The sequence below is a fragment of the Panthera onca genome, chromosome A1, assembly GCF_046562875.1.
Source record: "Panthera onca isolate mPanOnc1 chromosome A1, mPanOnc1 haplotype 2, whole genome shotgun sequence".
NCBI lineage: Eukaryota > Metazoa > Chordata > Mammalia > Carnivora > Felidae > Panthera > Panthera onca.
In genome coordinates, this window is record NC_138339.1 from 147,099,274 (window position 1) to 147,111,302 (window position 12,029).

Below are 12,029 nucleotides of genomic sequence, written 5' to 3' on the forward strand. Positions count from 1 at the left end.
CGACCCGCCGGGAATCCGCGCGGCGCGGGGCGCAGCCGGCAGGGGGCTCGGGCGGCTCCGGCGCGCGGCGGCTGGGCGGCGCGGCGAGCCCGGGCGGGGCTCAGGTTGGCTCGCGGTGGGCGGGGGTTGCCCCCCGTCCCCGCCCCCCACATCCGGGGGCCCGGCCGGGCTCTGGGCTGGCGGCGCGCCGGTGAGTCAGGCCGGGTTTTCCCTCCGCCTCTGGGGCAGGCTAGCGAGCGCCGCGGAGCGCGTCCCTCCCTCGCCAATCCGGCTCCGGCGCCCGCCCGCCCGGTCGGCTGGCCGCGTTTTCCAGGCGCCTGCCGCCTGGTCGCTCCGGCCCGGCTCGCATTCTCGCCTGGAGCCGACGCTTGGAGAGAGGGTTCGAATCCGCGCGAGGGAACTGTCGCGCGCTAGGGGCGCGGTGCGGCGCCAGCATGGTGAGTGGGACGCGGCGGGGGCCGGGGACTGGGCTCGGGGGTGGGGCCGGCCGCCGAGATCTCGCTTTCTGGGCGACCTTGGCCAAACCGCAGCCCTTCGCCCGCGAGGTGCCCGTCTGAGAAGTGGGCGGGGGTGGCAGGGTGCGGTGTGCGTTTCCAGACACTGAAGCACAGAGGCGCGGGACCAGGGACCGACCGCGAAGCTCCTCTGGAGGGGCCGGCGGCAGGTTACGCTGCTCTCCGCAACCCCTGCAAATGTGCTCTCTCGGACCCCTGCGCCGCGCCTGGGGTGGGGCAGGCGCCCTTGGCGCGGGAGTCTGACCTGGGCTTCGGCCACCCAGCTCGGCCGCTCCGGGCAGGCCTCAGGGAGGAGGCAGCAACAGACGTCCCCTCTGGCCCCCCCAGGTAGCTCGCCGAACCTCCCGCAGTTCTGCGGAGCCCACGCCTCCGTCACAGCTTTCGGGGTCTGGGGGAGGGAATTTCGTGGGGATGCCAACATCGTCTGCTCCCCACGAGACCCCTCTCCCGTCCCCTCCGGGACACCCCCTTCCTGCTCCGGTCCCCTTCTCTGTAAGGGCGGCAGCTGCCAGCTGCTAGGGATCCCGACCTATGGGGACGCTACCAGTTCTTGGCGGCGGGAGCACCTGCCCAGTCTGGCCACAGCCTTTGGCAAAAGCGAGGACCAGCCTGGGGCCAGGCCCACGTCAAGTCCCTGGCTGTGTCGAGAAAGAGTACTGCGACCGGTTGCCTCCCACCCCGCACCCAGTCCCCTAGTACAGATTGGGGCTCTCCTTGTTTGCACCTGCGGCTTAGCCCGGCTGACCTGCAACCTTGACCCTCCGTGCCCTCTCCCTGCCCAGCCAAGAAGGGAGTGGAGGCAGGAGGCCACTCGGCCCAGTGATCAGCCTCCTCCAGGGCCCTCCTGGGCAGGGCTCCTCTGCTGGCTGGCTGAGTGTGGGTGTACATGTGCAAGACTGTGAATGAATGTGGCCAGCTTGCTCCCGCCTCTAGAATCAGTAGCTTCCAGGGCTCAGAGTCCCCATGCGGCAGTGTTTCCACTATTCCTCTTTGACCAGGGGCGGGCTGGAAGAATTCTATGCTGAGGAGACTGGAGTCCAAACCTACCTGGTTGCAGATGCCCTTGAGAGAGGCAGGTGTGGGGGGCTGGCCCGACACACATACACAGTAGTGTGTGTCTGTGAAGGGCAGCTGGTGACCTCTGGCTGGGACAGCAGGAGAGAGGGCCTTGCCCAGGGTTTTGGAATTGTTCATCATTGTGGGATGTTGGGCAGCTGGCTTCTAGGCCTTTCTGGGCCTCAGGTTCCTTGCCTAACCCCAACTAGGCTGTTGTGGAGATGAGCGCAGATGATGAAATGAAAGGCTCAGAAAAACTGTAGAGTGGTGTATGCCTCTGTGACTCTCTGGTGATACTCAGACACACTCCTTTGTGGTTAGATGCCGAGCTTTACCTCTTCAGGTGTCACAGTGTAACTAGGGTATGCCAGCCTCTTCTGTCGCCCCCGCCCTCCCCCCGCCCCCTTACCCACTGCCCCTCTTTTGGAACTGGGACATTCCAGTCCAATTCTTCAGGGGCAGCTGCAGACACTCCCTCTAGCAAAGCTGATCCCCCCCAGCAGGTGGTGGGACCTTCCCCTGGGGCCTGGGCTCTGGAGGGGCTAGCCACAGCCAAGGCGGGACTCTGGAGCTTCCTGCCCACATGCTCTGGGATGTCCCACGCTGGAGGAGACTCACGATGGGGTCAGGATGGGCTTCTAAACCTGAGGAGCTGGCGTACTTTCTCCAGGGCAGCTGAAAATGTCCTCAGACATGTGCTTTTACTTCCTGGGCCTCAGTTTCCTCTTCTGAAGAAGATCTCAATATTGCCCACCTTTGGGTGTTGTGAGGCTGTGGTAAGCCATGTGGGGCTGACTAACGGATGCTGGGATGCTTCTCTGCGTGCCCTGTCTCTGTTTCATGGCCAGCATGGTTCCCGAGCCTCATGTTCCTGTCACCACCAAGGGTTGATCCAAAAGAGATGCCCCTGTCTGCCCAGGGCTTTCAATGCTGCTGGCTAATCTTGGGCCCAGGGGTTGGGAACAGGAACTAAGGGGTCCTGTTGAGGCCAGCTGGGGCCTGTGCAGAATATGGCTTAGCCCAAACCTAGCCACCAGGGTGGTGGTGGTGGGGTTTCATCTCTGTGCAGAGCTCTGAGCCCCAGGGTGTGTACTGAGCTCTTGGCAGGGAAGCCCTTGGAGACACTTGGAGGAGGCCCTGGTTTTTGCTCTGATGTTCCCATGGGGGCTGCAAGGCTCTTGCTGTCTCTCTCTCCCTCCAATACCCCCCCCCCCCCCGCCACACACACACACACACATCCTCTCCAGCCCAGCCTGCACAGCTGCCCTGGCCTGACCAGGCCATTCCCTGGGCCTCCAAGCAACGGGGAAGGAATGTGTGTGTGTTGGGAGGGGAGGCGGGATGGACCCCTGTAGGAAAAGGGACTGTCCCAGACTGAGACCTGGGCAGGGTAGAACCTCCTAAAAGCCAGGGGCCTCAGCCTCTCTGGGAGAGCTGATAATACAGCCAGAGAAGTTACCTAGGAGGGGCGAAGGGTGGAGGACGAGGGCATTAGGGAAAGACAAAAGGAAGGGGCTGTGTGTGCCCCCTTCATCCAGCTCCACAGCTCTTTCTAACTGCTCAAGTCACACGTGGAGAGAAGCCCCTTACCACACACACCCTCATACCCTCTGCATCTAGCCTGGGGGCTGGGAGGACGAGTGGGTCTTCATGCTAGAGTAATGCTAGACCATTCCTGTGTGTGTGTGTGTGTGTGTGTGTCCCAGAGGATGCTCATTGCCGCAAAGGTGACCTTGTGCATGACTGTGTCTGCTGTTGGATGTGACTGTCTGTGCTGTGTCCTGTCACATAGGAACCACCGTGCTACTGGTTTCAGTGACTAGACTGCAGTTTGTATGTGGGGTATGCGCTCTAGTGGCCCATGGCTGCCTCTGGCTCAAGGACTCTCCCCCTTGACCCTGAGACCATTTGTAGGGAACATGAGGTGCTAGTTGTCTCTTCCTGAAACAGGAAATAAGGATCTGCCCAGGGGAAGGTGAAGTGGTGTGTGTTTGGGGCTAGATGGGCATATTCAGCACCACTGCCACCTCCCCCCCCCCCCCCCCCCACCATGCTTGCACTGGGCTTATAGTTCATGAGACCTTTCACCTCCATTGTTTCTGTGACAAAAACCCAAAGGGAAGGCCAGGGCAGGCAGTCTTTCCCCACTTCAGAGATGGGGAAGCTGAGGCATGGCAAAGGGCGATGAGATAGTGTCCAGGGTCCCCATGGAGGGGCAGTGTGAGGACAGGGCTGGAGACCAGGTTCTTTGCTGTCTGCCTCCCTGAGAAGCAGTGACAAGAGTGAAGTGTGCTCATGGTAAGGAGGTGTCAGATTGGGAGGCAGGATACTTTGTGTTTTATTTATTTCTGAAAGAGTGCAAGTGGGGGAGGGGCAGAGAGAGAGAGGGACAGAGGATCTGAAGCCAGCTCTGCGCTGACAGCAGCGAGCTCAATGTGGAGCTTGAACTCAGAAACCACAAGATCATGACCTGAGCCAAAGTTGGACGCTCAACTGACTGAGCCACACAGGCACCCCAGGGATACTTCAATTCTAACTCTTTGGGCTGTGGATGCCATCCTGGGCCCCCACTAAACATTCAACAGCATCCTGCTGGGATCACAGGCATCTCAGCCTGACCAGCTCTGTGACCTTGGGCAAGCCACTTCACCTGCAGGAGCCCCAGTGCCCTGGACAACGGCTATCTCACAGGACTCCGTAAGATCACTCCTTTGCAGGGCTGTGTCTCTGTAGGTGGCCAGCACCTCTGATTCCTTAAGTGGATGAGTCCTCTGGCCCTGTGAGCCCTGTGACATCCTCAGAGGTTATTAGATGGAGGCAGGGCCATGCCCCCTCCGTCTCCCAGAGAGCTTTGTCTTCCACAAACACAAAACCTGGAAATGGTTGAGGAAGATGGAGCCTCCTAACGACCATTGTTTGAGGTGGGAGTGGGTGTCCCGGAAGCATATTGGGTGGGTGGGGGGTGCTCAGCCACCACATGCCTGCTGGGTGTCTGTATGTAGATGGGAGCAGCCGCTTGGGGGCCAGAGGCAGAGACGGTGGTGTTCACTCATTCAGCAGGTCCTTTCTGAGTATGGACCATGTGCCGGGCCCTGGGCTGGATAGGGGGGATCCAGTGGGGTGGTAGGGCCAGGCCAGGGGTGGGGGGTCTCAGCCCAGATGGGAACTGGGTCCATAACCTGGTCTCTGGGCCGCCTGCCGGGGAGGTCATCTGAGCAGCTGAGCTCATCTTCAACCAGCCTGTGTTGACCCTGCCTGGCTAGGGGCCAGGCCCTGAACTAGACTCTTTAGTCCTGTTATCTCAGCCCATCCTCCCAGCATCTCTGAGTGATAAGACTTGCCATGACCATTGTCTGCATGAGGAAGCTAGGGCCTACGTGTAATTGGCCCCACCCCGGGTCAAGATTTGGATCCCCCCACGCACCTGGTGGTGGTCTTTGGAGTGGCAGCATATGCAGGGGCTGGGGGGGGCTCCCGCTGGCCCTTCCCCCTGCCTCCCCCCACTGCCCCTATGACTATGTGAACACCTGTTCCGGAAACTGTGGCCATTGTTACCATCATCCTTCCTCCCCTCGGGCCCTTCCTGTTTGTATCCCTCCCACTACAAACCCCCAACCCCACCCGTGCCAGCTGCTTCCCTTGGGGAAATCTGACCCACTGCAGGAAGAGGGGCTCAACTGGGTTTTCCCCCTCCCCAGAGAAAAAGAAGGAATGGAGAATCATAAGCCACTGGCCCCGGTTCCCTGTACCCTCTGCCCACCCCACCCCCCAGATTGGGTGAGGAGCCTGGTAGGAGAGTGAACAGGGTCAGAGTTGGACAGAGCCTGAGTCCACAGCTGGCCCAGTCCTGGGAGGGGCCCCATCCTGCCGCTTTGGGGCCGTTCCCCTATGTCCCCCCCATCACACCGGCCCTTATAGCTGGAGCTGGGGCACCAGGCAGATGACTTTGGGGCCCTTTTTCTTGCCATCCTAGGAGTCCTGTCCTGGGTTTTCTTTCCGGGACCCATATCTGCCTCCTGGGCCTGGGCCAGGCAGGTGGCTGACATAGGCAAAGAGCAACTGGTTTTAGAGTATCGGAGAGGTTGGGCAGCAAGTGCCCACCTGCCTCTGACGGAGCCTCCCAATCCCCAGAAACAGCTGCCTGTGCTCTGCTGAAAGTTCATGGCCACAGCCCTGGGCCCTGCTGGCATTGCCATGGGCAGCGTGGGCAGCCTGTTGGAACGGCAGGACTTGTCCCCAGAAGAGCTACGGGCAGCGCTTGCAGGGCCCCGGGGTTCCCGCCAGCCTGATGGGCTCCTCCGGAAGGGCCTGGGCCAGCGTGAGCTCCTCAGCTACCTGCACCTCCCCAAGAAGGACAGCAAGACAGCCAAGCGTGCCCCTCGGAACGAGAGTGCTGACTACACCACCCTCTACTACCGGGAGCATCCTCGAGCTGGTGACTTCAGCAAGACTTCACTGCCCGAGCGGGGTCGCTTTGACAAGGTGCATCTCTGCCCACTTCCCTTCCCCAGTGTTGGTAGGGATGGGGAGCTCAGGGTCTCCTCGGAGATGCTCTAATGGGGCTGGGACATAAAAATCCTGCTGTAGGCTGTCCTGAGGCTTTGGTCTTTGGTCACCGGTCACTGCCTCTGTGTGACACACACCCCAGGTTCTCAGAGAGGATCCTGGGGGCTGTGGGAGCGTTAGAGGGCAGAGGTGAGGTCAGCCCAGGGCCTCAAAGCTGCCCTTTCTTCCCGGCAGTGCCGCATTCGCCCATCGGTGTTCAAGCCCGTGGCGGGCGCTGGGAAAGGCTTCCTGTCCATGCAGAGCCTGGCAGCCCACAAGGGCCAGAAGCTGTGGCGCAGCAATGGCAGCCTGCACACATTGGCCTGCCACCCACCCCTGAGCCCAGGGCCCCGGACCAGCCAGGCACAGGCCCGGGCCCAGCTGTTGCATGCGCTCAGCCTGGACGAGGGCGGCCCCGAGCCCGAGCCCAGCCTGTCTGACTCCTCCAGCGGGGGCAGCTTTGGCCGCAGTCCTGGCACTGGTCCTGGCCCCTTCAGCTCCTCTTTGGGCCACATTAACCACCTTGGGGGCTCCCTGGACCGGGCCTCCCGGGTCCCCAAGGAGGCTGGGCCACTGGCGATGCTGAGCTGCCTGCCCGAGCCACCGCCCCCCTATGAGTTCTCCTGCCCCACCGCCGAGGAGGTGGTGGCCCTGCTTCCCGACACCTGTGAAGATCTCAAGAGAGGCCTCGGTGATGAGGATGGCTCCAACCCTTTCACACAGGTGAGGGCTCCCCCTGCTCTGGGGTCCTGTTCTGTCCCTTGGCATTGGAGTACAGGACACACAGAAGGGTCCCCAGCCAGTTCACTTACGTAGCTCTGGGCATAAGAGAGTAAGGAAGATGGAGTTGATTTGGTTCCCCAGCCCCCATGTGATGGGAATGTCATGTCACTGGTGGCCCTTGCTGGGAGTTGGGTGGAAGGGAGGAAGAGAGACTCCCTGGGCAGTCTTGGCAGGCACTTCACCTCCAGTTGCAGCTGGAGTGTTGTGGAGGGGCTGGCAGTTGGTGTTCAGGAGCGAGGGGGGGTTGGGTGGTCCGTGTGTGGGATATCCCCGCATGGCAGGCGCCTCGTCCCCTTGGCAGGTGCTGGAAGAGCGTCAGCGGCTGTGGCTGTCCGAGCTGAAGCGCCTGTATGTGGAGAGGCTGCACGAGGTGGCTCAGAAGGCAGAGCGCAGTGAGCGCAACCTCCAGCTCCAGCTGTTCATGGCCCAGCAGGAGCAGCGGCGGCTGCGCAAAGAGCTCCGGGCACAGCAGGGCCTGGGCCCCGAGCCTCGGCCCCCCGGAACCCTCCCGGATGCTGACCCTAACACCCGACCAGAGGAAGAAACCCGATGGGAGGTGAGAAATTGGGCATACAGAAACTTTTTATGTCCTCTTTGCCACCTGTGGGGTCCCACCCTCTGCTGGCCCCTGGTCTTACCCACTTTGTTTGGCTCTTGCCCATCCTGTGCCCTGCCCCTCCCCGCCCAGGTGTGCCAGAAGACAGCGGAGATTAGCCTCTTGAAGCAGCAGCTGCGGGAGGCTCAGGCCGAGCTGGCGCAGAAGCTGGCCGAGATCTTCAGCCTCAAGACGCAACTTCGGGGCAGCCGGGCGCAGGCACAGGCCCAGGACGCAGAGCTGGCCCAGCTGCGCGAGGCCGTGCGGAGCCTGCAGGAGCAGGGCTCTCGGGAGGAAGCCCAGGGCAGCTGTGAGACCGACGACTGCAAGAGCAGGGGGCTGCTGGGGGAGGCGGGTGGCAGCAGCGAGGCCGCAGGTGGCGCCGAGCAGTTGCGGGCCCAGCTGGTGCAGGAGCGGCTCCGCGCCCAGGAGCAGGCACTGTGCTTTGAGCGGGAGCGGCGGACGTGGCAGGAGGAGAAGGAAAGGGTGCTGCGCTACCAGCGGGAGATCCAAGGAGGCTACCTGGACATGTACCGCCGCAACCAGGCGCTGGAACAAGAGCTGCGGGCACTGCGGGAGCCCCCAGCACCCTGGAGTCCTCGGCTGGAGTCCTCCAAGATCTGAAGCCAGGGGGTGAGCGGGCTGCAGAAGCACGGCCAGAAAGCGGCTTGGACGAGCCCGCGCTGAGAGGGCTGGCTCCTTCCTTACATTGGTTGGGGGCAGGAGCTGCTGAGGCCAGCCAGGAGTGGGGAGGCCCACTGAGAGGAGGGGTCCAGCGCTGCTGTGGGCTGGATAGGGTGCCCTCCTGGCAGAGGAGCACCTCGGCAAGGCCCCGCCCTGCTCCCTGGAGTAGATGTGGCCCAGAGAAGGAGGCTGGGGGACCAAGGGCCCCGTGATGCAGAAGGGCAGGCGTGAAGGAGGGAGGCTGGGATGGGGACGTTGGCCTCCCTCAGAATAAAACCACATTTTCTACAAGGAGGCCCTGGGTGATACACTGGGCCTGTCCCTGGCCTGGGTCTAGAGGATTGTGGATGGTTGGGGGTGGGGGCCCTTTACCTTGGCTGTATGTAGCTCCTTCCATGGTCATGGTCGGTGGGAGGCCGTGCCATGTGCCTGTGTGCACAGCTGCTGGGCATGTGTGTTGGGGAGTGGAGGAATCCATGCCGCAGCACCACACGGTTCCTTAGCTGCCGTGTGGGCTGAAATTCCTTTCTCAGCACCAGTGGGATTTTTCGGAAGGAACAATGCCAGAGAACCCAGAAAAACAAAAGGGCAAGTCAACCAAGGCATTGCTAGAACATGAAACATTCTCTTGGTAGGAAGTCTGGACTGTGGTACCCAGCCCCCTGCTGGGTTGGGACCGGCCTAAGACAGCTTCCCCTGGAGCACCCAAAGGCTCCAGTAGGGCCCTGCCCCTCCCAGAACCCACCTCCCATCTTTCTGTCTGGCTGTGGTGCACCCCTCCCCCCCCACACAGGGATGGGAGGCCCTGGGAAGGTAGAGGAGACAAAATTTGTGGGTGGGTTACTTGGTGAAGGGCCTGTACCGCAGCAGGGAACGTGGCCATTTTCCTGTAGACAGTGGAAGGCCCTGGGGTATTTTTTAGCAGGGGTGAGATGTGATCTGATTTGTATTTTGGAAAGATCTGTCCTGAGAGGAAGGAGCCCTCCACTCCCAGCCCTGCGCCGGGCTCTCTGACCCTTGGGCTCAGCCCCCTAAAGCCCACTCTGACCCATAGCCTCTCAGCAGTCAGGCTTCCCCTTTGGGTTTTTGCTCCCTCCTGGGTACATGGCCTGGAACACAGACCCAGGCTGGCATGCAGGCAGCCCTTCCCCACTCTCTGCAGTAAAGATCAGTATCCATATGTCATGCATTGAGCACTTCCTATCTGTTAGGCCTTCAGGGCTTGGGGGCTCAGGGTTGAATTAGATGTGCTTCCCGCTCCAGGGGAGCCAGTGCACAGACCTCTTCTCCTCCCAGTGCCTGCCCTGATGGGGCAGCAGCATCCTCTGGTATGTTCTCTGCAAAAACCCCAGGTTGCTCCCTTCCACCATGATCCCCCCTTCCCAGGCCATGCCTGGCAGCCTGTCAGGCCCCAGCATGTGGGTCCTGGTGGTAAGTGGATTCGCTATGTAGGGGCACCTATGGGGCTATGGAGTATGAGCTGATGTGCCCCACCTTTTTAGGGTGGGGAATGGGGTGTGTGTGTTGTCTTCCGTGGGGATGGTGTGTTTATGGCTGTGTAAGTGGCAGGTGTGTAAAGCTGTCTTGTGGGTGGTGGGTGTGTCTGGGGGTGTGTTTGGGGCCCCTGGGTTGGAGGCCAGGAGGGCTGCTTCCTGGCCGCTCCCTTCTGCCCCATTTCTTTCCACCAGTCCCTGCCCCACTTGTCTCTGGCCAGGCTTGAGTAGAGCCTGTGGCCAGGACAGACCCCTGTGTCTGGGTCCTCTGCCTGGGGAGGGAAACAGAGAGCACTCAACTTAGGCAGGCTGGTCTCCCACAGGCCTTGGAACCCATTTCACAGACTTCTCCAAACCGAGATCTCTGGGCCAGTGACCTTCCAGAAGCCCCCTCTCCCCAGCAGAGCTAGGTGCTGACCTGAAGCCTGGGTCACTCCCTCCCCACAACCCAGAACTGGGCAGGCTGCGTGCCCAGGTGCCCCACAGTGGCTGGGGTCTACCTTTCGGTGAACCATCTCTGCAGGACAGCTCCCCACCCAGCAATTAGAGAGCTGGGCTGGCCAGTACAGCCGGCGGGGAGTGGGTGGGCGGTACCAAAACTTGGCAGCTGTGCCAGAAACCAGGGCCAGACCCAGATGCAGGGGGAGGGCACGAGAGAGCTGAAGCTGGGGTGGCTCAGAGGGAACCGGATCCCTGTTAGCTCATCCCTGCTGGGCAAACCAGTTCCCTGGTCCCCAAGCCGGCTGGGTGGCTCTGGGACCAGCTGATCACAGGTGCCACTGCAGTGGCTACTGCTTCGGAACACTCCCTCCTGAGCCTGGTGGACCCCTTAGCTCACCAGGTGCCCAGAGGTCCCCCTGCCCTGGCAGACTAGGCCCAAGCAGCCAATTCTCCAGAACTGAGGCCAGCTGCCCACACTGGGCTCCATGCCCCTGGGCCCTTCTGTTCTCAGCTCAGCTAGTGTCACCTCTTCCAGTCACTCCCTGAGCCCCTCAGCCTATCACTTAAGGCCTCTGACAGCCTGGCCTCCACAGAGTCCCTGATAGTGGTTGCCCTTTCTGACCCCATCATTCCCTCACAGCACCTCTGAGCCCTCATCCTCCAGGCAGAGTCTCCTCACAGTCCCCAGATCTTGTTTCCTCAGGAAAGTCTGCCCTGAACTCCTGCCCTGCCCTGCCTGGGCAGCGCCCCCCGTCCCTGTGCCCACAGTCCGCTACTTCTGCTGACATTTTGGTCTCTCCACTGGGCTGTGGGCATTGCCAGGCAGGACTGTGTCTTCTGTTTTTATCCCCAGAGACTGCTCTGGCTCCAGCCCAGAAGGCACTGGAGGGCTTTGGACTCAAGAGGAACCAGACCTCTCCCTGGCTGTCATGGGTTCAAGCTAGGGGTGGAGTGGAGTAGGTGGGGAAGTCTCTGGCTCTGAGTGTTCATTCACCATTCCCGGGCACCTGGGCCAAGCACTGGGGCTGCAGAGCCAGTCCCCATTCACTGCCTGGGGAGGTACTGCACACCTCCCTCAGGGCCAGGCCTGGTTCTCAGATGAGGAAGCCACAGTGGCCAACGCCCCTGCCCCCATGACCTTTCCCTGTGGGTGGGGGAGGGAAACAGCACACACATCTGTCCATGGTAGTGACCGGGCCAAAAGCGTGCAGACCTCTACATCACAGTGGCCAGTCAACGGCGCATGGAGAAGCAAATTTCTCAGACTGGGTATATCTATAGGTATCAGGGAGCCTTTTTTCAAAGAGGACGCATGCCCCATGGTGACAATTCAGATTGCATAACTCCCCACCCTAGTAGGTGGGTTTTAGCTCTATCAGATTCGGAGAAGAAAAGGAAATGTGCTATTTCTTACAACAAAGCAAAAGTGAAATATGTCATGAAAGGTAAGGCGTAAGTACTGTGGAGCTCGGGCTGGCTCACTTTTCACTGCAGGTGATGAGGGGTGTGTATTTGACCATATTTTGGTCAGGCACTTTTCTGACCTCTCTTTGTGCCTGACCTTGGCAGGTGTCTCTTTATATGGTCCGGTTCTGGCAAGATTTCTGCTTAGTTTAGCCAGACTCCCCCTTTGTCCATATCTGACTATGTTCCTCATGTAATCTTCCACCAACCCCCTCAGGCGACGGCTGGCCTGCCTTCAGCAAGACTCCTGTGAGGTGCATTTAGCCAGAATCTGCTTCCAGACCCCCAAGGTTTCCTCTCAGTAATTTTTCATCCACTGACCCCTACCCGCTCCTTGGCTGTAAATTCTACTTTTCCTTGCTGTATTTGAAGTTGAGCCCACTCTCTCTGCCCTACTACAAAACTCCACATTGCAGTAGCCTCTCTTGAATAAAGTTTTCCTTACCAAACTGA

General features: G+C 60.7%; 1 protein-coding gene across 2 annotated transcripts; it reads left to right on the top strand.

Moving 5' to 3' along the window:
• Positions 1–326: 326 nt before the first annotated feature.
• Positions 327–12,029, top strand: N4BP3 (NEDD4 binding protein 3). 2 transcript variants are annotated; one of them, XM_060636358.3, is made up of 5 exons: positions 327–437; positions 5,703–6,053; positions 6,312–6,839; positions 7,201–7,455; positions 7,588–12,029. In XM_060636358.3, exons 2-5 carry the CDS (start codon positions 5,733–5,735, stop codon positions 8,116–8,118), a joined length of 1,635 nt encoding a protein of 544 aa, XP_060492341.2. In that variant the 5' UTR covers positions 327–437; positions 5,703–5,732; the 3' UTR covers positions 8,119–12,029. The 2 variants fall into 2 exon arrangements, with proteins under 2 accessions (XP_060492341.2, XP_060492340.2); XM_060636357.3 differs by having other exon boundaries at positions 340–437; positions 5,709–6,053.